General features: G+C 35.1%; 1 protein-coding gene across 49 annotated transcripts in view; it reads left to right on the plus strand.

Annotated features, from left to right (window-relative positions):
* Positions 1-27,478, plus strand: part of RIMS1 (regulating synaptic membrane exocytosis 1) — a 721,356-nt gene that overhangs the window by 637,420 nt on the left and 56,458 nt on the right. For 37 of the 49 annotated variants that reach the window (XM_034647841.1, XM_034647842.1, XM_034647848.1 and 34 more), the window contains one exon: positions 15,882-16,117. The exons of the other annotated variants lie outside the window; for them this stretch is intronic. In XM_034647841.1, coding sequence (XP_034503732.1) covers positions 15,882-16,117 — 236 coding nt within the window. The remainder of the gene's footprint in view (positions 1-15,881; positions 16,118-27,478) is intronic. 49 annotated transcript variants of the gene reach the window in all.

A 27,478-nucleotide genomic window follows, 5' to 3' on the forward strand; every position in this document is an offset into this window, starting at 1 on the left:
ATTCCAATAAAATTTTATTCGTAAAAACAGGAAGTAGGGCTACATTTTGCCATGGGCTGTATGTAATTCGCTGATCTCTTCTTTACTCCCGTAGCAGTTGGCCTGCTTTCAGAGTAGGATTGAGCAGATGTGATACAAAATACACATCCCCAGTTTACATTCCATGAGTTATAAGAAATTTTCATGGAGTTTTTTTCAATCACCAATTGTGCTCTTGTCTTTTTACAATGCAAATACCCCGCTGAAAGGGAAAGGCCACAGGAATCCAAGTGCTATCTTACCTAAAGCAGACTCAATATGGACAAGGCATATTTTATATTTGTTCTTAACTAGTTCCCAGAAAGATCAGAAATAGAAGTTTCATTGAAGGAATTTGGGGCTTGATGAGAAGCCTAGGAAATATAAATGTTCAATAGGAGCAATTACCTTTCTGATACTCTGAAAATCTATTATCATACATTCTGATGATGTACAATAAAATATCTTTGAGCATTCCTTCTTCCTGGATTTCCCTGTTGAAACAAATTGAGAGTAATTATCTTACTGTTAATTAACAGTGTCATATTCTGATACTCTACATGAGCAATTTCAACTGATAATGATGTTTAATAGAACATGCTTATCTCTATTTCTGATGTTCCCAGCATCTGGTCCTAATGGAATATGAAGTTCGCTAAAATTTAAGATCCAATTAGAAGAGCTAAAGGACATAATCACATTGAGCTGCCTAAGATCAAGGGGGTAAAAATCATTCTAATAGATTCCTTTTTATTGAGATATTAATAAGATACTATGTTTCAAAAACTAATCAATTTAGCAAGAGTATTAAAAAATAGGACTTAAACAAGGACTTTTTCACTTTTAATCACTAAAAACAACTTACTAAACAATTATAAAACCATAAATCTTGAAGTAATTTTTATTTATATTCACAGTAGAGCCAAATACCTTGAGTCCCTTGCTATAAAATATTACTGGTGAATAGAATTCATATTACTAGCCAACTGCAGGAATAATTTATGGATCCATTTTCATTCTCCTGAAATTTTAAGAATAGTATTCTTCAAAATGATCTTTAGGAAAAATTTGGCTATATGATTTTTGAGGAAGAAAGCAAAGAACAGAAGCTTTCAGCAGTGCGACAAGGGACTATGATTTCATACAAAGGGGTTCAGAAGAAACTACAGGGTACTGTAGTTGGAGCCAGTGTTACTTTGTGGGAAAATGCCAGTTTAACAAATCAACACTAATTATACCATATCATGACAAGAAGCAAAAGTTGGAGGATTCTTTGTCTCCTCGATTCATGACTTTTCTTACTTATTGAAGGTGGTGGGGATAGGGGTGGACCTAAAAAGGGTACAAATAAATTTCCTAGTGACAGATCAGTTCTTTCTAGACATTTCTGTTTTCAGCTTCTCTTTCCCTTCTCTGCAGTTTAGAACTCATAGAAGCTGAGAGGTGGGTTTGTTTGTTTTTTTTTTAATGTAAGTGAATTAGGTAAATTGAGGCACTAAAGCTAATGGCTAAACAAGCTTCCCTTAAGCTAACGTGAAGAACTACTTTTCTTGTAGTCCCATACTTCCGACCAGTGATTCTCTGTATGTGGTACACATGTGGTTTCTTAGAATACCTAGGAGGAGTAGAGAGGAAAAATGAGATATGGGATATGGGTAACTCTTCTTCTGACATTCAGTCTAGTTATCTTTTCATATACATTCCTTTCCCTGAATATCCTCATAGGCACACAAGCACACCTGTACACACACATACACGCACACAGGGTTACTCTGCATCCATCACCAACCATGTGGTAAAAACCTAAGAGTAGGTTGTGGAATGAAAAAAAAAGAACAAAATGACGTCAATATAAAAATGTTGTGTCTCACTGATTAGAACAATGGTTCAGGCTCTTCAGCCTTGAAATATTCCCTGTTCTCATAACACTGTGAGGAATGATTGTTTTCAATATAATGCTGCTTCTCTTTTTTTTTTAACTAACATCTGCATAGGTTTTAAAATTCTATTTATTCAGGTTCATGGATAAAAGATGAACAAGTCTAATTAATTATGATGATAGAATATATTTGTATGTCATAATAAGAAGCAGCAAACTTTTGAATTCCTATCATGTGTAAGGACGTCATTTTCCAACACTACCTTAAAGTGTAATACCTAGGTTACACACTTAAGGAGATTATACGTATGTATGTATATGTATATGTGTAGTNATAATAAGAAGCAGCAAACTTTTGAATTCCTATCATGTGTAAGGACGTCATTTTCCAACACTACCTTAAAGTATAATACCTAGGTTACACACTTAAGGAGATTATACGTATGTATGTATATGTATATGTGTGTGTGTAGTGTGTGTGTGTGTGTGTGTGTATTTGCTCAAATTTTCTTATGACACAAGAATGTTTTATTATACGTTGCATTCGATGAATTTTATACTGAAAGTCAACAAAAGAATTTAGAAGACATTATAGCATTTCCAAAGACAGTGTTCAGTATCCTAAAAGTCAACCAAATACCTAGTATTCTTACAAAGGACTATAGAAAGAAATTATATGACATAATCTTACCCACATTATGCAAAATCATAGTATATAGGCACTTAAAATACCATGTACAGTTTTGATTTCCTCTATCCAAGTATATCATAAACCAAGAAAATGTTGAGATAAGCACATCTTAAAAGAGCAGTGGCCTGCACAACCTTCCGTATAATTTCTAGTTTTCCAAAGACTGCTTACTACATTTTCCTATTAATGATTTGCAGTACACATTATTAAGGTCTTTGGGAAGTTCTCTCTTGAAACAAGTTGTTTATCTTTGCTTATTCCAATATGTACCAAACTTATTTCATTGCACAATGCTTTTTTTTTTCCATAAGAACATCTATTAATATATTGAAGAGTTCTTGCAAGTAATTTGGGAAAATCTTTTTCAAATAATTAGCATCTTTCTGCCTTAAAGATAAAAGGCTACATAGTTGCTTCGAAGCCTGTTTGAGGACAGATAGAATTACATACTAACAGGATGTTTACAGGTTAAGAAATATAAATATGTTTTGATGAACAATTTCTAAAATATCAAAGAGTATTAGGGATTCATGGGCCATCACTTGAATCTTTTGTGTTTGAGGTGATCATGCACCAAATACCTTACCCACTCAAGTATGCCACTAGCTAAACCACATGGTCCTGTGTGAGTTGAGAAAGGGTATCTCTTTCTCCAGATGCATTCTGAATAGTTCATTCAAAATAGTCCAAAACATATCTCATGTTTGCAAAATTTACAGGGAAACAATAGTAAGAAAATAATAAACTATGATATTTGTATTTAGGGTAAATAACCTTGTGTAGATATAATGAATTAAAAGTTATTTTTTAAATTGTCATGAATTAAAATAATTTAAAACTTAAATAATTGTTAGGGTGATTCTTACAATACAAAATCAACACTTAATACTTCAAAATAACAAGCATCATTAAAATAGAGGTTCTTAGTTTTTCAGATTTTTCTGCATGTGCCTTACAATTCTAATTTAGTATTTGCTTAAATATTCCTCAAAGAATGTTTTCTCATCCAACTACAAAATATATATATAGTATATTAGTAGAGGGCACCACAAGTGACAATAAAAAATGCATAGACTAGAAGTCAGAAAGAATATTTTGAGTTTCTGAGTTCTCTGTGTTTACTTTTACATCTAAAGAAGATGTTCATCCCAGAAAGGAGATGAATTTTCTTGGTCTAGCTCTGAATGTTTTTTTTTATATTTATCATATATTGATTTTTTCCAAGCAGACAAATTTCAGATGTTTTATACAAAACCAAGCTTTAGAAGCAAATGCAAGCATAATCCTGTAGCTGTTCTCAGATGTTACACGATTTTAGAAGCTTTGTCAAAACCAACTGTTTAACAACAGCATTCACATTTCTAACATATGTTCTCCTGGATCTATAAGGTTGGCTTTCTAGAGATAGATGGATTTTAATAAACAAAATTGAAAAGCAAATTTGATGCAAATAGTTTTGGGGCTTTTTATCATCTCCTTTTTAAATAATATTTTCAAAAGCAAAATTATCTTTGTTTTCTTCATTCATAGTTTGAAAGACATGAAAGTTTTTTTTAAGGTGGTAAGAGACTTTATTCATGCATTCATTCATTCATTTCTTCCAACCCATATGAGAACCCGTTATGACATGAGGTTTTTTTTAAGAAACATTATCTTCTATATACAAATAGTAATCTTACAACCATAAATTTACTGAAATTTGGCATTTGGTGACAGTAGGCAAAATAATTAGTAAGCATACACTGAGAGAAATATGTTTAATTTTATATATTTATTTATGAATTTATATTTATGTGAGGTTTTAAAACACTATAGATATTATTTGATATTTTAAATTGTGGTAGAAAATAAATGCATAAGTTAATATCTTCCAGAAAATCAATTTGATACTGCAATTAAATTTAGAAAATGTTGCAGAAAATTTCAAATGTATCTTATTTCACAATAGTTCTTCAATTCAGCAAGGAAATAGAGGATAACATTTAAAAATAATCCTTGGATTNAATATATATAGTATATTAGTAGAGGGCAGCACAAGTGACAATAAAAAATGCATAGACTAGAAGTCAGAAAGAATATTTTGAGTTTCTGAGTTCTCTGTGTTTACTTTTACATCTAAAGAAGATGTTCATCCCAGAAAGGAGATGAATTTTCTTGGTCTAGCTCTGAATGTTTTTTTTATATTTATCATATATTGATTTTTTCCAAGCAGACAAATTTCAGATGTTTTATACAAAACCAAGCTTTAGAAGCAAATGCAAGCATAATCCTGTAGCTGTTCTCAGATGTTACACGATTTTAGAAGCTTTGTCAAAACCAACTGTTTAACAACAGCATTCACATTTCTAACATATGTTCTCCTGGATCTATAAGGTTGGCTTTCTAGAGATAGATGGATTTTAATAAACAAAATTGAAAAGCAAATTTGATGCAAATAGTTTTGGGGCTTTTTATCATCTCCTTTTTAAATAATATTTTCAAAAGCAAAATTATCTTTGTTTTCTTCATTCATAGTTTGAAAGACATGAAAGTTTTTTTTAAGGTGGTAAGAGACTTTATTCATGCATTCATTCATTCATTTCTTCCAACCCATATGAGAACCTGTTATGACATGAGGTTTTTTTAAGAAACATTATCTTCTATATACAAATAGTAATCTTACAACCATAAATTTACTGAAATTTGGCACTTGGTGACAGTAGGCAAAATAATTAGTAAGCATACACTGAGAGAAATATGTTTAATTTTATATATTTATTTATGAATTTATATTTATGTGAGGTTTTAAAACACTATAGATATTATTTGATATTTTAAATTGTGGTAGAAAATAAATGCATAAGTTAATATCTTCCAGAAAATCAATTTGATACTGCAATTAAATTTAGAAAATGTTGCAGAAAATTTCAAATGTATCTTATTTCACAATAGTTCTTCAATTCAGCAAGGAAATAGAGGATAACATTTAAAAATAATCCTTGGATTTTTTTTTTTTTGTAACGGCATTTGAGAATTACTTAACTACAAAAATCACTTGCTACATTTATAGCTTAGAACAACAAATTAGTCTTTCATTTTATACACTTACTAATTATTTTTTAAAGATTTATTTATTTATTTTAGAGAGAGGGAGGGAACATGAGTGGGGAGAGCAGGAGCAGAGGGAGAGGGAGAGAGCATCCCTAGCAGACTCAGCTCTGAGCACGGGGCCTGACACGGGGCTTGATCCCAGGACCTACTGTACTACCCAGGCACCTCTTATACTTACTAATTATCAAGCCCCTGACACTGAATATATTATGAGTGATCAGGAGGGAATTTTTCTTAGAGTTATCCACTTAATTTTGCATGCTTGCCTGTTGTACTATGGAAAAGCAGTCTGTTGAGATCTACAAAAGTACTGAAGAGAGAGGAAAATAACATGGAACTTTGATGCTGGGGAGAGAATGAACTGGAACACAGTGAAAGATACTGGATATTGAATATCTGAGAAAGAAAAGATATTTTAGTGATCTTCTCGTGGCTTCTTTGACAGCATCATCTTAGTTTTAATAACCCAAGTTTGATGGGTCATCACCACTCTTATTTCCTGTAACCAAATTAAAGCTATAAAAAGGGGGGAAGAATGTGCCATGTGCCCTTTAAAAGAGGGTACAGTAAAATTACCATATCATACTTATTAATATACCATACGACTGAATGTGCCCAATATTTAAATTATTATACCATGCCATACTCATAACAAAATACTGCTTGACCTATGAATATAAGTGGCACAATAGTCTTGATAATGGCAAAGCTACAGAGCTCTTAGGACAGGTGAGTAGGTTTTCCTGGTGAGGTTATTCCTTGCAAACCATTAAGACTGCAGTTTGAAGTAAACCATTAAGACTGGTCTTGTTTGAAAGAGCTCCAGCCTGCTTTGTTTTTACCTTTCTACTCTGCGAGTTCATTATAGATTCACTATGATGTATTTAGTTAAATTCTGGGAATGTCAGTAGAATATTAGATAAATGCTTGCCATACAATACACAATGAAAATGGTCAGTTACAATAAGTTTTTGAAAGTTAATAGCAACCTGGAATATCTTATAAAGATGGGGTTATTTGTGGAACTGACTGTAATTAGATCTTAGTGGGGACTCGTGGGGAAGAGTAGCTATACACTGTTCATGGAGTTTTAAAAGTATGTTGTACATGTTCTTATTTATAGAAATCTACTTCCCTGTAGTTGTATTTCTTCTGTTAGAAGTGAATTATAGGTTCTTTTTAAATATAAAATATCTTACAGAGCATGTTCAATGGAGAGCATAGATAATTATAATTAGAAAATTTTCTTTAATTAGAAAAATAAGTCAGTGTGTCTTTGGAAGAGAGTATGAAAAATTTATTCAAGTCTATTTATGATTGTGTTTAAGTTTTTTCCCAATAATTTTCTAATTTAATTTAACCTAAAAAGTTACACATTTAATATTCTGTCATTAAGTAAAATAAGAATATAATTCTCCCTGCTTAATTCTTATTTTCCCCACAATATATAAGAAATTAACTTACATGCTGCCGACAGCACATCTTTAGTACAACATATTATTAAAGATGTATAAAGTTCAGACATCTTTTAAGTGCAAGGAAAATAACATAAGTGATCAGTCCTAACGTGGATTGACAATATTAAAGCAACTTTAAAATGCAACCATTTTATTCCCTGGGAATACTTTTCAAAGAGAGAAAAATCTGTCCCCAAAATTCAAATTCCTCATCACTGTACAGGATCCATTTGTAGTTGTGATCTTTGCCTTTGACAAGAGGTGAGGAGCAGTGTATTTCATGTGGGGTTATGACCGATGTCCAGCAGAACTGCTTTTGGATTTATGCCAGGTATGGGGAATGTTTTGCTTCTCTAAGAGCTCAGGCTTAGGTATAAGAAACCCCCTGTTGCTAAGACGTTGACTAACTTTGCTTCAATGCTATATAATTTTCAGAGCACACGAGGGCTTCTTCAAATTGTTACTATATTTTTATGCCAAAAAATGTATAATGGAAAATTTCTAACAGATTCTTAGGTTTCTGTTTAACACACTGTGTTTACATGTTCATATTTGCACATTAGAGAACCAAGTGGGGATTATAAACCTAGCTGTATTATGTTGACTGGCAGCTAATTGTTTTATTGACCACCAGGCATGAATTCTGGTTATCAGCCTTAAATACCCTCTCTTTGGGTAAATATTCAAATTTCTGTGGCAATTACACCATTATTTGGAATGGATACAGTATCCTTTTACTTTGAACCAGTGCTCTCCAAACTACACCTATTTCATGTGTCACTTACGTAATTTTGCTGTAACTATGCAACATGTTTCTTATTATATTTTTAGTGTATTAAAAATATTGATATATTAAGTATCTCTTTTTTGATAGATGGTTCCATGCAGGATCATGATTGCTGTAACAGCCCTGTAGTGTAATTATTAATAATGTCATTTTACAAATAAAGATAAAAGTAGATTCACATGGCCAGTATGCAATAGAGCTAGAATTGAGAGCCTGGTAATTTAACTTTAAAGCCTATTTTGTCTTATATGAGAACATAAGGGTTTTTTTTTTTTTTATTAGTATTCAATCTAACTCTTCCCATCCTTTTATTTTTAACCTTTCTATGACCATATCTATCAGTTATATCTCTTGTAAACATCAGGTAACTGGATTTAGAATTTTTTTCTTCTAGCCTGAAAGTCTCTATTATTTAATTGGCTACCTAATCAGTTTGCATTTATTTTGATTTCTTATATATTTGGAATTATTTCTACTATCCTATTTTATATTTTCCATTTTTATTACTATTTTTTTTCCTCTTTCCTGATTGGTTTTTAATTTAATTGTATTTATTTCATTTCTCCCCTCTATTATTCTGGAAATTATACTATTTCTATGATTTTAGTGCCTAATTTACTGTTTCAAGTATATAAATTTAGTTAAATAATGCATTTTAAGTTAAGTACCTCTACTCCCTCCTAGGGAAAAAAAAATTACAACAGTCACTTTAGCTCTGCTCCCATCCCTCCACCATTTTTTACAATGTTTTAATTATATGTTGTTTTCTTTCTCCCAACATCAGATGTTATTTTTGCTTTTAAATGCTTTAGAATTGACCCACATATTTTCTAGTCTCTTTGCTATCCATTTCCCGTGTGTCTTAGATATTCATTTTGGGAGCCTTCTCTGTCTTCCTGAAATATAAGCATTAGAATGTCACCAGTGAAAGCCATTGGGGCTTAAGGTGGGTCTTTCCTTGTTCTTTAAGGTTCTTGACCCCTGCAGGCATTTCAGTTCTGACTTCCCACTGGGCTTGCTCTAAGTTTCTCTACAAAACGTCCCAAGACATTGATAATCCATTAAGCAATCTATTTCCAGCTCCCTCTTGGTCTTTTGGCTAAGGGGATTTGCCTTTCTTGTGAACTTGGGTTTGTAGTGTAATGAATATTTGTTGTAATTTTCACATAATTTCTAGGCATTTGGGAATGAAAAGATTTTTCAGAATGTATCATCTACCACATGGCTAGAATAGATGCTTAATATTTAAGGCATTACTATTTTCTTGAGTTTTTAAATTTACTCACTTAAAGGGTAATCTTTAAAATGAAATTAATGAATTTTTAAAAATTGTAGATATAAAAAGCAAGAACTATGGGCCTAGGGACTTTATCCCAAATTAGAGAGCAAATGTCAGGGCAGGACAAAGAAATTGGATCTTGAACTGGCAGTGAGGTCTACGGTGTTGAGAAAATGGCGGTCAGGAACATCAAGGAAGAAGGCAAAGGGAGTGAGGGCAGGAAAATCGAGGACAGAGAGGAGCTCCAGCACTTGAGGTGTGTTAGAAGTGAATTATAGATTCACTATAGGACCACTTGAGATGTGTGGAAGAATGGTAGCTGGGGCATGGAAAAATAATGCAAGGAGTAAAGGGAGATTGCAGCTAAAATAGAGGAAGAGATTCTGGAAACTCAGAAGATGTTGGAATTTAAGGAAGGAAAATGGGTGGGCTATGAAAAAAAGGAGCAATTAGTAATCATCAAATAAAGAGCATCTCATAATTAGAGGTCCAAAGCCTGGATAGTCTGTAGACTGTATTTTTTTTTTTAAGATTTTATTTATCTATTTGACAGAGAGCAAGAGAGCACAAGCAGAGGGAGCAGCAGAGGGAGAGGAAGAAGCAGGGTCCACGCTGAGCAGGGAGCCCAGTGATGCCAGGCTCAATCCCAGGATCCCAGGACACTGGGATCATGACCTGAGCCAAAGTCAGATGCTTAACCGACTAAGGCACCCAGGTGCCCCTATAGACTGTCTTCCTGACCTTGGAGGCTACTTTCAACTCAGATACCAGTCCTTGATTCAGTCAGCTGTGACCAAGATGACAGGTTTTAACTTCATCCATGTTTATTATATGAATCAGTACTTCATTCCTTTTTATGGTTGATAATATTCCAATGTATGGATATACCACATTTTGTTCCTCCATTCATCAGTTTATGGGCATTTGGGTTGTCTTCTTTTTAACTATTAAGAACGTTGGTGATATGAATACTCATATGTGAGTTTTTGTGTGGATATGTGTTTTAAATTCTCTTGAGCCTGTACCTAGGCATGGAATTGCTGGGGCATATGGTAACTATGCTTAACTTTTGAATGGAATTACTGAGTCATTTGGTAACTCTGACTTTAATTTAACTATGTCTAAGATTAACCAAACTGCCAGACTTTTCCAAAGCAGCAGCATTTTACTTCCCCATCAGCAATGTATGAGGGTCCCAGTTTCTTCAGATTCCCATCAACACTTGTTTTTGCCTCCTTTCTATTATAGCTACTCTACTGTGTAGGAAGTGGAATTTTATCATGGTTCTCATAAGGCTGTTTTTAAGCCAGTGTATCAAACTAGTTTGATATCTCCAAGGATTCACTTTGATCGTGGATTTAAAATCTTATATTAAAATTCTTCTGAGTTAGCAATTTCTTAAAAGTTTTTTCCTTAAAAGGCTAGCATCTGAGGGTTTCAGAGGGGAGGGGGTGGGGGGATGGGGTAACCCAGTGATGGGTATTAAGGAGGGCACGTGTTGCGATGAGCACTGAGTGTTCTATGCAAATAATGAATCATGGAACACTACATCAAAAACTAATGATGTGTACTATATGGTGACTAACATAACATAATAAAAGTAAATAAATAAATAAATATCTTGATTAAAAGATACACATTAAATATATATAGAAGCATTATTAAATTTGAAAAAATATAGTTAATGATATAATAAATGAGTTTAACTGTTAAATTTTTTTAAAAAGGCTAGCATATTCAAAGTATCAGAATTTCAGTTTCTTTTTTTCTCTAAAGATCTTTTAGTTACCTGTATTATAATTATGTAAGTATTTACTTATTTGTATAGATTGATCAGAACAGGAGCTCTATTAAATTTAAGATACCTTGGGATCTAGTATCTATCTGCCCGGACAGCTATCCTTAGGGTACACAGAAAGTAAGAGATTTTTATTATCAATCAAAAAGACTGTTTTTAAGCATGCAAAGAGACTAACAACTTTGGTTTTACCACTTAGCCGTAGTGCCAAAATTAACACTGAAACCTAAGTCCAGACTTTAAAGAGCAGTTCTTTTTTCAGTATGCACAAGACATTTTCATGAGTGATGTAAACTTTTAGTAGCAGGCAAACAGACATGTAAAAAGACTAACAAGCCAAATTTTTTAGTCATTTGCCATCCAACTTGCAATATATCCTGATGTCTGCCACCCAGCAGATTTAATTCCATGGATGGATTTCCTATTGTTGGTGCTGTTAGTGAGGAATGTATTATTAGTCACAACCAAGCAAAATAAGAGCCAATTTACCAAGAGTCAGAAACAAACAAACAAAAAATAAATAAAGAAACATAGAAAACCAGAGTCGGAAAAAAGAAAGCAGTGATTGAAAGTCATGTTCAGTTGCCAGTTGATTAAAGGCAACCTTGGGTTTAAGGAGTCCATGAGGGGCCCTGCTCCAGCAAAACAGTTTAATTGGATCTGGCAGGGGGTCCATATCGACATTTTGATGGGACTCCCCAAAACAATCAAAACATAATTCTCAAAATTAAACCATAGTAATAAAAAAATGAATAGCAAATGTTGAAATTTTGACTCATTAGTGAGAAAACCAACAAGATGATAAACTGATTCCAAAGATGATCCAAGAAGCTCAGGTACTTATATATACACATATATAGTCATTGAAAAAAACATGAATGCTGGAATATTATGAATTTAAATTCAAAAGTAGGTAATATTCTCCAGGCCAGTAAAACCATAACCTTTGGAGTTACCCCATCTTCTAAATAGTAATAATTCGCTCCTTGTCAGTTTTATTTAAGTTAGCATCTAGCTTGAACAGAGTTGTAAAATGTTTGGATCATAATTATTATAAGAGTAAATAGTCAAAAATTTTACATTTCCCTGGAGGGTCAAATGACCTTTAAAGTGGGCTTGTTAGATAATGCTCAAACAGGGCATGAAAAGTAAAGCAACATTTTTTTTTCTTGGTCTCAAATCCACATTACATTTTTTTTATAGGGGGAAATTATTACTCTGAGCAATTGGGGAAATGGAGTATCTTTAATGTGATATGAAAGATAAGCTATAGAGCAGTTTTTCAGTTGGGTTGAACATGTTATTTTTGAGAGATATATCCAAACACGAATGTCCGTTGACGGGGACTGTGTAAATCTGGAGTTCAGTACTGAGTACAGGTGGAGAAAAACAATTGGAATTTGCATCATATGGATAATATGTAAACCCCGAGACCAGATGACACATCTAGGGAGTTAGTCTCATGTGGAAGAATATGGGTCAGAGGGCTGAGCACTGAAGAACTCCAGAATTTAGTGATGAAGGTGAATGAAGTTCTTGTCAACAAGACACTAGGTAGGAAGATCATGAGAATGAAGTGTTACGTGATCAGTAGAATCCAACGTTTTGTCACATACATGAGTTATTGAGAGGTCAAAGGGGTATGGACTGTGAGTGATAGGATTTTGCCATGTGAAGTCACTGGACTTTATAATAAAAGGCAGCTTTGGGAACGCGTGGGTGGCTCAGTCAGTTAAGCGTCTGCTTTTCAGCTCAGGTCATCTCGGTCCTGGGATTGAGTCCCACATCGGGCTCCCTGCTCAGCCAGGAGCCTGCTTCTCCCTGTCACTCTCCCTCTGTGCTCTCTCTCTCTCTCAGATAAATAAATAAAATCTTNTCTTTAAAAAAAAAAAAAAGGTAACTTTGGTGAAGTAGTAGGGACAAAGCCTGATTTAAATTAGTTCAGGAGAGAATAGCAAGAGAGGACATACAGATAACTCCTTGAGGAGATTTTCAGCAAAAAGTCAGTAGCCAGAGGGAGAGGGAGTATCGAAGAAAGGTGGGATTTTTGTGACTGATTTTTAAAGATGGGTTATATCATAGTCCATTTGTATACTGACATGACTTTTTTTTTTTTTTTTTTTTTACTCCTCATAAATCCTTAGTTCCCTCAGCAATGGGAAGGGCACTATGGCAAATCTAGTGATGCATAAGGTGCATGCTGATATAAAATATCAGAATCCTAATATAACCAGTAGAAAACAAAGGGCTGGGAAACAGGAGTCATGACACTAGAGTGACTCTGAGGAGCTTTATAAAGCAGAAAGCCTTAGAGTACATCCTGAAGAATTCAGGCACTAAATGAAACTAAATGACAGGAATAGTTTTCCAGGCAATGGAAGCAGAACCAATGAACAGATACAAAATAGGGGAATAGAAAGCATATTTGTGCTAAAACGGTAGCCTTCACATGGATTAAATTAACCTGATTAGACCCCAGAAACCTCTCCCCTCAAGTAAACAAAATCAAAAATACCTTCACATGTTCTCGTTGAACGTTATGAGATTACAGATTCCTTAGGAAGCTACACACAGTTGTCATACCATCCAAGAAGGCTTTTAAAATTCTAAATAAAATATTTCATTTTTTGAGGAAAACTTCTATTATTTATTCACAAAATTCATTTTAACATAACTTCGTAACCCCCTTAATGGTAATCACGATACAGANAAATGGTAATCGCGATACAGATTTCCCTACATTTTTTTCAGAATTTTTGTTAAGATAGTGTGTGTTGGTGGTATAGTGATGAGCACAGCTGCCTTCTGGAATTTNTAATGGTAATCACGATACAGATTTCCCTACATTTTTTCAGAATTTTTGTTAAGATAGTGTGTGTTGGTGGTATAGTGATGAGCACAGCTGCCTTCTGGAATTTTTTCAACATAGTGGAACAGTTCATTGCTGTGATTAAATGTCCATGAAAAAACTTTGAATCTTCCGAGCTCATCTCAGTACATTTTCATCATAGAAGTATTATTGAAGATGTTTCCCTGTACTTTTAAACTTTTCTATAGCCTGAAGAACATTCCCGAATATTTTACAATAGTATTTTTGTGAAATGATTTTAAAATACAAATTGAGAGTTGTGATAGAATTCCATTTTCATGGAAATAACGAGGAGAAAAAAGGTAGATGCTAGTTTACCTAGATTTATTAAGGTAAATATAAAATCATCAGAGGTTTTCAATAACCCCTGTGAGGAGTGTGCTAAAAAGAGTGATGAGAGGTAGAAAAACTGACTTCTCAGTCACAGGTATTTGATTGAAGATGGACATGTTGACTGCAAAACTGACCAAATCATGACATTGCTTCGTATCCTCCAGCAGGAGTCTGCAAGTAAAATAGAAAAAGCAGGTAGTAAGAGTAGAATTAAGACGAAGTGGCAGATTTAGGTCATGCATTGAAATACACTGGTGAGGACACAGAAGAAATTTATTGTAATATTTATCAGGAGAGAAGGTCCACTGGAGTTGGGAATACAAACCCCACAGGAATCAGTTTTGGACCAGCTATATGTAATACACTCCTCATTAATGGTTTGAAAGAGTTTGCATAAAGAGCACAGCAAAATTACCAGGTCTGCAAATGGCTTTAAAAACTTTGATTTAGGGGCGCCTGGGTGGCTCATCCATTAAGCATCTGCCTTCGGCTCAGGGCGTGATCCCATATCAATTTCCCTTTCTACTGAAACACTCATTATATATGTGACCACAAATACATTACATGATCCCAAGAATTTCTGTTTTATCATTTCTAATCATAGTAGGATTTATCTCAACTTCAGTATTAAATGTCATCACTGTTAAAAGATGCTATATTAATGTATTTTGTACTTCAAAACAAGAAACAATCAAGATGGTGGTGAGGGTCATGTAAGCAAATTTTTGCAGATATTTTAAGGAAATGTAAAATAAAGAGGGTCATTTCAGATATATCAAACCAGGTCTTTATTGGACCAAAAGAGGCCAGTCTAGATGGATAATATAACTGCTTATGCAGTATAATTTAAAAGATATGAAGAATCCTAACATCTGTGGCTCCCAGCTTGCCTGCCCTACCTCTCTTCCTAACTCACAGACATACATTTACTTTGGCAAGTAGAGATGGGTTTTTTTCCCACCAACCTTCCATGGTGCCTGAAATTCTCAACAATAATTTTTGCATTGAGGAGAGAAGTTCAGTAATTTATTCAGATAAATTAGTATAATCTGGGAACATAGACAAGTAAGTTTTGATAGGGAAGAAAAAAAGAAACATCTCACCTGAGCATATGAGTTTGGAACACTGAAAAAGGAAAATGAGTTGAAATTTAGGAGAGATGCAACATGAGGGGACAAGGAAGGAGGGAAATGTGATTTTTTTTTTGCCTCATTAGTAGTCTGTTCTAGACTCATAAAGCCTCAAATGGCAAAAGAGATATCTGTTAGTTGGAACTAGAACAGATGTTGTTTTCATTTTTTAATCTTGTATGGCAAAATCAGAGTATTAATTTTTAGTAATATTTTTTCCTGAGGAAAGTATATGAACTTGTCTTACTGATTTAAATATTTTTGGTTTTCTCTGAAAGTAACATAGTAACTATACAATCAGTCAGTAACATATGCCTCCCTATAGATAACATTGGTTGCATTTCTTTTTACTAAAGCTTTATACATTCCTGTGTTGAAATACTATTCTTTTAAGCTACATCTAGTAAATCGTATCTGTTAGACTACTACTCAACTGGCTTTTCCCCCCTAAAATTTGCCTGGATTATTACAAAATAAATTAGATTTAGAGCTTCAGTTATGCTGACCTGTAATTTATGGATGCATATATGTTTTTACTTCGTAAATATAGTTCATTTACCCCTAAAATGCAAGGCAGACGGATGGGGACTTCAGGAAGAGCCATCACGAAGAGCACCAGTGTGAGTGGGGAGATGTACACACTGGAGCATAATGACGGCAGTCAGTCTGACACGGCTGTGGGGACAGTTGGAGCAGGTGGAAAGAAAAGGAGATCCAGCCTGAGTGCCAAAGTGGTTGCCATAGTGTCTAGAAGGAGCAGAAGCACCTCCCAACTAAGCCAAACAGGTGAGTGAAGTGAATTCAACTTAGACACCTCGAGTTCTTGCTGGAGAGACAAAAGTGGATCCTCGTGCTATGGCTTGTGAGTGATTACTGTAGAGTGTACTGATCCTTCTTGGCAAAGGGAAGTTTATTTTTCTGTCTCTGAAAATCTGTTACATGTGTGTGTTTATTTTTTTTCTGTACAGCTTTCTAACCAGGTATCATTTGTCAATCTGTAAAGTGGTCAGATATTTTCCATAAATTAAAAAAAAAAAGTAAAGCCATGTTTATAAATATGCAAGGAAATGCAAAGAAGTGTTAAAGATCCAAATTGATTTATATGCAAGAAAAGCAACAGGATTCTCCTTTTCAAAATGTTCCATAATATAATTACCTATAATTTAGGCTCTATCTATATTTTTATAGAAAAGAAAGTCAGTTGTGCAACTTGAAATACAGTCTTCAAGGTACTATATGAATATAATTATTGAACTGTAATTGTTGTGTTTTCAGTGCAAGTTAAAAACTCAGCAGTTATTTTTATGTTAGAAAAATGGGTCAGTGGATTTGTGCAAAGAATGTCTTAATACGAGCTTGAGTTTCAGATATTTTCTACTGCTTATAAATTTTAAAAGCTTTATGTCCTCAAGGTATATAGAAAAAAGCAAACACAGAAAGGAGGATGGTTATTTCTGTACTGCAAAATATTTTTTAAATTGCCCAAAATTACATAATATTTGATCAGACATATTACATAATTCATTGCTATGCTCAATACTATAGAAAACTAAAGGTAAGTGAAATATTGAATTGATTTTAATTGTCAACACTCGTTTCTCCTGTTATAACCATTGGCCCCGTATTTTTGTTCCTTAGCAGCAAAAGTCTTGTTACAAAATTTACTCATGCCCAAAACTTTCATGAAATTCTTTTTGTAGTTAACTTGGCATTCTGGAGAGTATAGCTTTTAAAATGTGCGTTCTAGTGGACAAATTTACAAATAAATGAAAGGTAGAAAATTGAGCTGTTGAAAACAGAACTAGAGTGCACAGTTATTTCAGCAGAGGTTTGTCTTTTTGAAAATCATAGAATAAAGCTAGATTAGCTGAAGTCCCTGGAATGGATCTGCTTCTAACCAGCCCCACTGAGATGAGCTGTTCGTTGTGAAGGAGAATCGTTTCTCTTCCTTAGGGTCAGACTTCTTCCTGAGGAGTAGGAGGCATTGTTCATTTGTGTTGTTTGATTTGTGTTACTTTTGATGGTGGTGCTTCTTGGTGTTTGGTATCCATGTAATGGTAGTTTACAGTGTGGGGTGTGGATAAGGCTTTCACCACCTGACTTGAAAATCCTTCATCACTTAGATGAAATGGAAATGTTCTTTGATGAGCCAGTGCTTCCTGTGCGAGAGCCTGCGGGTTTGGCGGACAGCTTCTCTTCTTACGCTAACTATTCATAGTCTCTCCCCTTTTATTTGTCCCTTATATTTAGTTCCCTCACTGTCGTTCACTAGTTATGTAGAATTACATTTTTTTAGAATAAAACACAGTAATTTTACACAGTAACTATCTATACTTGCTACACAGCTTTGTAGGTAATAGGTTCAAATGATTGTCATTGAAACACTTAGGCTCTTTGCTTTATTAATTTAAATTTTATTCCATTTATGGTCATTGTTGAATTTCAGGTAATTTTTACCTTCTGAAAAGATGCATTATTAATAACTTCCATGGAATAACCTACTTGAGGGAATTAGGTGGCAGTTAAGGGAGCAAAACAGATATTGGATCACAAAGTCAAGCTAACAAAACAATTCAATTCCAAAGTGACTCAGTGAATCAACTTTTACTTCATCTCTGTGGGACTCAGTTTGCTTATGCACTGGATGGGTTGGACGAGATGTCCTCCTATGAACTTTCCAGGTATCAAGTTTTATGTCTCTTTTTCTATATCTTAATTTTACCTGTTACTTGATAACCTATTCTCATTCTTCTCGATCCTTCTAAAGCAAAAGACAAATGGTGACAAACCTCAGTTATCATGCCTCTTTGTTTCAGCACATGGCCTGCTTTTTCTCCCTGTTCTGTCTTCTACAAGTGATATGGAGAGGAAAACAGCGTTACTCGTACATTAAAACAACCTGTGCATTCTGTGGAATAGAAAGTATTACGTTTCATGTAAATGTTTAATTACTTTAATGTGGAAAAAAAAGACTAAGTAAGCAAGGCTTTCTCTTATAGTGAACCTCTAATCCATGCAGCCTGGGTTACGCTTCTCCTTCCTCTACCACACAGGCGACAGATAATCAAGAAACTGTGAAGCACTTAGAAGCACTTAGAAGTACTTAGAAGCACTTAGAAGTAAAGTTTCTTCAGCTTTTCTTAGAATGATTGATTACAAACACCTCGCTTTTCTGTTTTTGTCTTTATAGCCTTTTATTTGCTCAAAGGAGTATATTTGAGTCTTTGTTTGAAATCAAGTAAAATTTTTTTCAACAAATTGAAGAGCATAGTAAATTTTATACACACATACACATATACTCACATATGTATATTTACTATGAAGAGTATTTACTATGCCCTTTAATTATATATATAATATATATATTATATATAATTATTCTTATATAATTTACTAGTCTCTTCAATTACATATAATTATTCTTACAGGATATTTCAATTATAAATAATATTATTTTAAAATCATCTTTACCACACTATTTATTTATAATGAAAGTAGAAATAACTTCTTTAAATATGTATTTTTTAATAGGAGAGTGACATAAACAGGACATTTCCAATGACTCTAGGTGTTACTACTGGTAAATGCCTTTAAGCAATCACGTACATAGCTAAAAACCTATTCAGTAAATAGTAGCTGAGTTAGATTGAAACATGCAGTAGTGAAAGAAAGGAAAATTATAAGAAAAAGCTCATGACCTAACAATATTTTGGAATTGAATAAACCTCTGAGTAAACTTAGGGCCAGGCTTTAGAACTCGAGGTAGATTTTAGCTTATGTAGGTTTAGAGGCCCAAACTGTGCAGTGTGAGGATTTGGTCCCTCACTGATAGACTAACTATATGACATTCCCCCAGGGGTAATCCCCTCCTTACTTATAAATAAAGGCATTTTTGAGAAGGGTCTATACATCTGTGAAGGATCATCCCTAAATAAGACCCTTGCAATTACCTACATGTGTAAGATAATTATTAGTATCATAAGAATAAGTATTCATGTGTCTAAGTGAATACAACAAATAATAGATTTACATTTCAGAGTTTTTTCCATGCAGTCTTAAGTTATATACATGCACGTGTGTATACATATAATTTCACTTCTTTATTGGTCACAACAAACTTATGAAGTACCATTATGATTATTCCCATTTTGAAATTGGAGCAACTAAGGCATACAGTGATTAGGTGATTTGCTCAAATTCCCATTGTGGGTGATTCACCCAGAATTTAAACCCAGGCTTCTGAGTAGCAAAGCCTGTGCTCTTAACCACTGTGCAAAAAAGAAGAGTTTGAAATAAGGTTCAAAAACACTTAAGCGCAATCCTGTTGCTAATGCATGACAGACACTGGGCTAGGAGCTAGGAATACCAAAGAGATGGATGAAATACTGTCCCTGCCTTCAAAAATATCAAAGTAGAAAAGAGTGAGTTACATATAAATACCTATAAATATTCCAGGTCAGAAAGAGTAACTGTCCAATTACTACAGTGGTACAGAGGGAGCACAGAGTGTGATTCACTCTCTTGTGCAATCTTGAGAGGCTTTCTGAAGAGGTGAGGCCTGTGCATTAAAAAATAAATCCGGGGTCCCTGGGTGGGTTAAGCATCTGCCTTCCGCTCAGGGCGTGATCCCGGCAATCTGGGATCAAGCCCCACATCAGGCTCTTCTGCTATGAGCCTGCTTCTTCCTCTCCCACTCCCCCTGCTTGTGTTCCCTCTCTCGCTGGCTGTCTCTATCTCTGTCGAATAAATAAATAAAATATTTAAAAAAAACCCGGAATATTATACAGGGAAGCCCATTCCTGGACAGAGGGAACAGCATGCTGATAAAATGTTCAAAATGATGAGTGCTTACTCCCCTGGAAAATGTGTGCATCCTAAAATCATATATAAATGATTTCTTTAATGGATACTTCTCCTCACTGCAAGAGACAAGTCACTTCAGGACAGACCTTAGATCAAATAAGCACTGTGCATCTGAGACAATAATTTCTGCTTAGAACTTTTAGCTGTTATGAAGAAAACACCTATAAATGTAAAATAACATCAGCTTTATAGACTTGAAATAGCTCAATTTACTTCATCTTATATTATTGAATAACTGTATCTCCAGTACTACACCAGCCACAGTAGGTATTTCAAAATTAAAAGTGTCATTCCCAGTGGAAGGAAGTTATTCACACTTGAAATAAACATGAACTAAAGAACTAAATGAGAAAATATAAAGCAAGCGCCAAATGTAGTAAATCTATGCCATTAATGTATGTTTCCAAAATAAGTGGGAAACCAGATTGGTCTCAGATCTGTGTCTCAGGATGAGAGCACATGCAGAATTGGTAAATAATCATAGTCTAACCATTTAATAAAATTATTACTTATTATATCATTAACAGCTGAAGATACTTTATTCGATTAATATGTTAATGATTAAACATTGATTAAATTATGGAAAATGTTGCAGGGCTATTTTACAATTTTCAAACAATTAAGAGTCAATTATCATGTACTAAGAACGTACCAAAAAATCATTTGTTTCTTTAATGATAGATATTCTGTACATTTCTGAAAATTTTCCCCATCCCAAATTTTGTTTTCCTCTGTCTAAATCCTTTCCTTCAAGACCATGCTCAAGACCCTGTAACTCTAAGTTGTCTCCTGTTACTCTAACATTTACCAGTATCTTTTTCTCTGAATTCCTGTTAGATCAAGCTCTCTGACGCTACTGTCAACTTGCTACGAGCACAAAAATTGGGGGCTGTTGCCATGAGCACAGGAATAGGTTTATATTTTGTAAGGAAACATATCTCCCATGAACATGGATAAACAAAAATCCCCATGACTTGCAAATGATGCACACTCACTCCTGAGTAAAAGAATCTCAGCCTGTACAAAAAATACCTTCCAGTTACATTAAGCTCCTCGCATATTCTTCCTCTCTTTTTGTGTCACAACAGGGCGCGTGGAGCAGAGCCCGGGTTCCTACAGGTTTCACCCTGGCCTATGGGCCCTGCAGAGCCTTCTCCTCTTTTTCTGATCTGGCTGGCACATTTAGTGTTATCTGTTTTAGAGTTTAGGCATTAACGAAAGGCAAAAGTCACTCCTGCCTTCTGGCTGCCCTATGTTCCTGCAAAAATCTCCGAAGCAAGGAAGCATAAAATAATTTTGTGGGAATTATTAAAAGGCTAGTAATTTTGTGGAAAGGGGGAAGGAAAATACTGGGAGAAAAACACAAATATATATATTTGTGTGATATATATATATATATATATATATATATATCAATCAATAAATGATCACAGCCCACGGACACAGTTGGCAAAAGCAAAGGTGTATGAAAGGGCTATAGTGAGAAATACATTTAGAAAAAAAGATGAGGCCAGGTCTTTTAGAAGCCCTTTAAGGGACTTTGCTCACTGTTTGATAGAGACATTTTAATCAAGAGAATAGAAGAAACAAAGCTGTGCTGCTGGAAATTTAAATGGAAGCCAGGTGTACAAAACCAGGGAGGAAGCAAGGAGGTCAGTGTAGGGCTAATAGATGAAGTGACAGATGATGATGCAGGGAGGTAGAGAAGGAGCTATGGAAATGGAAGTAAGGAGCTTACTCAGAGAAAGGAATGGACTGAAAATGAAGTTAAGAGAAGACAAGGTGAAATGCCCTTATTCAGGAATACTACCAAGGGAAGAGGGAGAATATGCAGAAATGGGGAGGAGTGAGCAGGATCCAGAAAAAAAGAGTGAGGAGTAAAGACGAAGAGAAATAGAGTCCCAAGGGAGGTGAGAATTTTATACAGAGGCTGGTGAATCCTACAGGATTGAAGAGGCTAGGGAATGAGAATAGACCACTGGACTTGGGAACCTAAGCATTCTTCCTGACCTTAAGTTTGAATAGACTAGTGAGGGAAGGGGGAGGATAGAGCATGTCTTGGGTGGGGACAGGATTTAGCCCGGGCCAGAGCCCACTCTCCATTCCATCATTCATCTCAGCTTTCTCTCTGTAAACATCGTCTCATCCCTATCCACTTAGTTGCTCCTCATTGGATTTGGGATGGGGTTCTTGTCATGGGTGGAAGGAACAAGAACAGCAGAGACTGGGTAGAAGCTCAGGGGCATGGAGGTTAGGGTCTACAATGGGATAGCATGAGGCTCCCTCTACCACCCTAAAGCCTATTCAGATACGTGGGGGGCTGAGACTGGAAGGATGAGTAAATAGAAGAAATTATTATGAACTTCTCTTCAGAAAGCTTAGCTTGAGGAAGGGAAAAGACCAGTATGACCAGTTCTTTCATTCATTCTATCAAAATTTATAAAGTATTTTTTATGTACCAGACATTGTAATGGAGGTAGTACTAGGAGTAAATAGTGTGTGTGTGTGTGTGTGTGTGTCTATCTCAAAATAAAGGAGATCCGAGCATTTTTCCAGGATGAGGTGTAGAAAAAGCACCTCTAAATGGAGAAATTGAAAGATACAAAGACAAAGAATTTTAATTAACAGAGCAAAGTCCCAGAGAACAGAGGGTATAATTCAAGGATACCAAAGTTACTCTTGGAGAGAGGGGAAAATGGTTCTCTCCCTGAATTTGATAGAAAGGAGGAAATGGTGGGGATCCTGAGGAGTATTACAATGGGAATATGAAGGCTGAAGGAACTTGAGTCAGAGGCCTTTGATCTTCTCCATGCAAATGAGGGGAGAGCGAATGGAGAGAGTGAGGATACAGGGTGAGGAATGTAGTAAGAAATGACTATGATAAAGGTACTGCTGAGCAGCACTGGAATTCCAGCTGAGTTTGGATAATGTAAAATCTCTGCGAGGTAGCTTTAAAATGCAGTTCCCAGGATTTGCAGGGATCTAGTTCATGTTAGTTTCGTTTGTCTCTCAAGACTGTCAGTCATCCCCTGCTGTGTGAAGCTCCAATGTCCGCACCAGGATTTCTGAGATCATCATAGGATTCTTTGAAATCATAATGCCTGTCTTGAAGATTCTGAGATAAAATTTGGTTAGATCTAGATTATTGTATACATGTTGGAAATTCACCTGTCTTGGACCGCCATTTGCTACTTGGTTTGATTCTTCCCAGTATGAAGATTTGTCTCATTGGAGAAAGTCGAAGGTCTGCCCTCTTTCTTATCTATTGATATTATTAACTCTTCCTAAGCAATGAGCAGATCTTTTCCTTGTTCTTATTCAGAGTACAGGTTAAAAGATTTTTTTTTTTGGCAATTTATCTCAATGAAATTGAACATTTCTTTCATTATAATCATGGGAATAAAACTTTTCAGAAGGTTCATAGTAGAATTAAAAACTATATGGTGTTCATTATCCCACAAGATTATATAGGCAAAAATGTAAGTATTCTAAGAAGTTTTAGGTAGATTTATGTATGTTTGATTTCAAAATAGCTTACTAAGAATTAATGAGTTTCCAAGACATGTCACAAATTTCTCAAGAAGAAATCATAGATGGAAACTAACAAAATTACCCTTGTTACACTGTGAAAAAAATAATACATATGAATAAAACTATAACTATAACCCACTTATACCCAATGGGATAGTGCTTGAATAAGTTAATTTCCCTATGACTTTAGGGCATTATTTTAAAATTCATGTGGTCCTTAGACAATAATCATGCCAAGAAAATGTCCAAGATATTAAATCCCCTTCTGCTAATCTTTTTCCAGTTTTCTCCCCAAAAGTCACACAGGTAAAGCAAGTCATAAAATAAATCACGTGATCACCAGCTTGGACTTCATAATTTATTTACCTTGGGAAAATGAATGTCTTATTTTGCCATAGGACTTATTTTGTCTCCTTCCAACCAATCCAGTTTACCAAAATATTTTCTGCATTTTATTTTACTTTTTCTAAAGATTTTACTTTATTTGAGAGAGAGAGCAGGAGCAGGGGGAGTGGCAGAAGGAGGGGGAGGAGCAGACTCCCACCTGAGCGCAGAGCTCAACACAGGGCTCAATTCCAGGACCCTGATATCATGACCTCAGCCAGACCTGAGCCAAAGTCAGCTGCTCAACTGACTTAGCCACCCAGGCACCCCTGCATTTCAAGTTTAGAGCCATTTTATGAAGATTCTCAGTCTTTTCCTTTATAAAAGTAAGTTATAGCTGCAGGGAAGGAAGACATTTTAAGAAATGTTTCCTTGGCACTGCTGATCATGAACGATGAAAGCGAAAAAGTTCTCACAAAGGATAGGTGCCCCCCCGCAAAAGTTTCAGAAATGGAAAGCTGTATTTATCAAAATCGTGCTGAAATCCAGATTCCTTGTCTGTGCCTCATTTATTTGATTCATTTAATGGCACAAGAAAAACATTCTGAGGAACATAATGTTTCATGTTCTTTGTTTCCTGAACACAAAATCATGGTGCCAGAAATGATTCTCAAGTCTGCAAAACCATCAAATGAATGTAAGCACGGGTTCTTTTATTTACTGTTGCTGTCTGGCCTAGGAATTCACTACTGTTAATAGAGATTCAATTCAGCTATAGTAACTCATCTTGTGAAGAGATGCCCTAATAAGGATTAGTATTTTCAAACACATGCCAGCTGCTCTATTTTTGTTCTTTTCCTCACTCTGAACTATAAATTGTGAATCTGGCTAATATGTATATATACTTTTAGGTTGGTTTGTCAGAAAAAAATATTTATTTGAGTGGAATTAATTTTTATAATTAATTTGTGTTTAGGATATGAAGGAGGAAAGGAAACTAACATTTATTAAGGGCCTTCGAAGTACAATCCTAAGTACTCAAATAATTACATATGGTGATAATTATTGTTAACTATACTAAGATAATTTTTAAACATGAAATCAATTTCAGAATGGGTGTTACAAAATATTTTGGGTAGCACAAATGTAATGAAGAACACGTCTGATTATGTTTACAGCAGATGACCAGTTTATGCATCCTCATTTAACACTGAGTGATTTTATATAGAGATTTTTTGCTCATTTTTTTAGTAATATTTTTCAGATTTTTAAGCACAGAAAAACAAAAAGGAGCTAAATAAAACTCCTGCAATGCCACCACTAATAGCAAGTTCAATGTGAAAATATTAGTATATTATTAGCTAATCTTTTTATGCATTTCTATTATTAATATTGATAAAACCATCAGCAGTGACAGTGGTTGTTTATTAATTACCCCAGTGCCATCCAGTGTTTAACTGCTTTGCATGTATTAATTTCTCCAGTCCTCAAAACACAGTCATAAGGTGCTATTATTATTCCCATTTTACAGATTCCATGACTTGCCTGAGGCCACACAACTTTTAGAAGCTGAACTAGAGTTTATGTTCTTAACTACTTCACTGTAACTCCATTCAACTCCATAGACACACAGAGAGATGCTTTGATTATATAGCTTTTTTAAAATATTTACTGATTCATAATATTTCATTTTGTTCTGTAATACTACCATTTTTTACTTAAAAAAAAACAAAACACATGTATTTAGGAAGACCCCCTAGGACACCATTGCAGAAGGCTTGTACCAGGCTAGATTTGGAAAAAGCTGCATGAATAGGAAAGTGATTACAGTCTTCTGTATCCAAGAGTCTGCTGAGCAGTAGGGAGATGAGGAATGTCAGGGATAAGGGTGCATCTTACCATTTACTGAGAGAGCGACTGCTGGGCAAAGATATTATTTGTTATTTGTGGTCATGCCGATGTTGGGACAGTCATTGGATAGGTTTTTAAGTCAATTGAGGGCTGAGTCAACACAGGGCTCAATTCAGTATATAAATGGGATTTGGGGTCAATGAATGTGCTTAGGAAAGCAGTGCAGAATGTAAGGACACAGGATCTAGAAGACTCCAAAGGAAAATGAAAAGTTAAAGGCCTTTTTGAGCCTTAGTTTCTTCAACTATAAAATTGAATAATAAATGGTACCTACCTCAGAAGACTGTTGTGAGAATTAAATGAAAATTTATGTTGACACTTTAGCAAAGTACCTGGCATATAGAAAGGGCTTGACAGTAATACCGACTAGCAATCTTAGTAATTCTGAGAAACCAAATAAAAGGGCAGTAGTTAGAGAACAGATGTTGGTGAGTCATTCATGAATGGTGCTGAGAGGCAGATTAACCTAGCCAGTGTTTTTCTCTGCTCATTATGTGTAAAGTGGTTAGTGGAATACAAGTTCTTCAGGTCTAACTCCAGTTCTTCTCGATCAGTGGTTCTCAGAGTTCCTCCTGTCAAGTCCCTCCTGTCAGCCCTGGCCTTAGGAAGTTGCACTTGGTCGCATATACCACATTGTGCACACACTTAAAGGGCGTTTGTGCATCTGTTTATCCTGTGTTAGGCATAATCTGCAAGAGAGTGATCCAGGGCCTCTCTTAGGCCAACCCTGCCTGTGCCCTAATACCCAGCCTTTTCTATACTAGGTCAGGGGTCAGCAAACTCTGGCTCAAAGTCTGTTTCTTATGATCCATGAGCTAAGAATGATTTTTCAGTTTTTTTCAAGTGGTTGGAAAAAGTTGCAATAAGAGTAATATTTTGTGACACATAAAAATTATATGAAATTCAGTTTTGGTGTCCATAAGTAGTTTTATTGAAATGCAGCCATGCTTATTCATTTCTGTGTGGTCTGTGACTCCTTTCATGCTACAAAGGCAGAGACCTCATGGCCCTCAAAGTTCAAAATATTCACTATTCAATCTTTTAAAGAGGTTTCATGACCTTTGCTCTAGGCCAAGAACTTAGTGCCTACAATGCAGAGTACAAATGAAGTCATTAGAGAACAATGATCATTTCTATAGTTACCTAAACACATTCTCTGCTTCTCAGAGTCCGAAGTTAATTTATACTACTACAGGGACTTTCAGTCCCCCCCCCCTTATTCCTGTAGTGTCAACATGTATACTATGTGCCTGTTGGTGTCATCTTGTGCTAGACAAAATGATTTTTCAGAATGAAGACTTTTTCACTCCCCACAAAGATAAGAATCTTCAGCTCTTCAACCTTGCCCTAAGAATTGGTCCTTGACTTAGCTGAGTACGTAAAGTAGTGAAACCACTTCCCCAACTCTAATTTTCCCGNATAGCAGAAGAGCCTGATGTGGGGCTCGATCCAATAACGCCGGGATCACGCCCTGAGCTGAAGGCAGACGCTCAACCGCTGTGCCACTCAGGCGCCCCA

The sequence above is a fragment of the Ailuropoda melanoleuca genome, chromosome 19, assembly GCF_002007445.2.
Source record: "Ailuropoda melanoleuca isolate Jingjing chromosome 19, ASM200744v2, whole genome shotgun sequence".
Classification (NCBI taxonomy): Eukaryota; Metazoa; Chordata; class Mammalia; order Carnivora; family Ursidae; genus Ailuropoda; species Ailuropoda melanoleuca.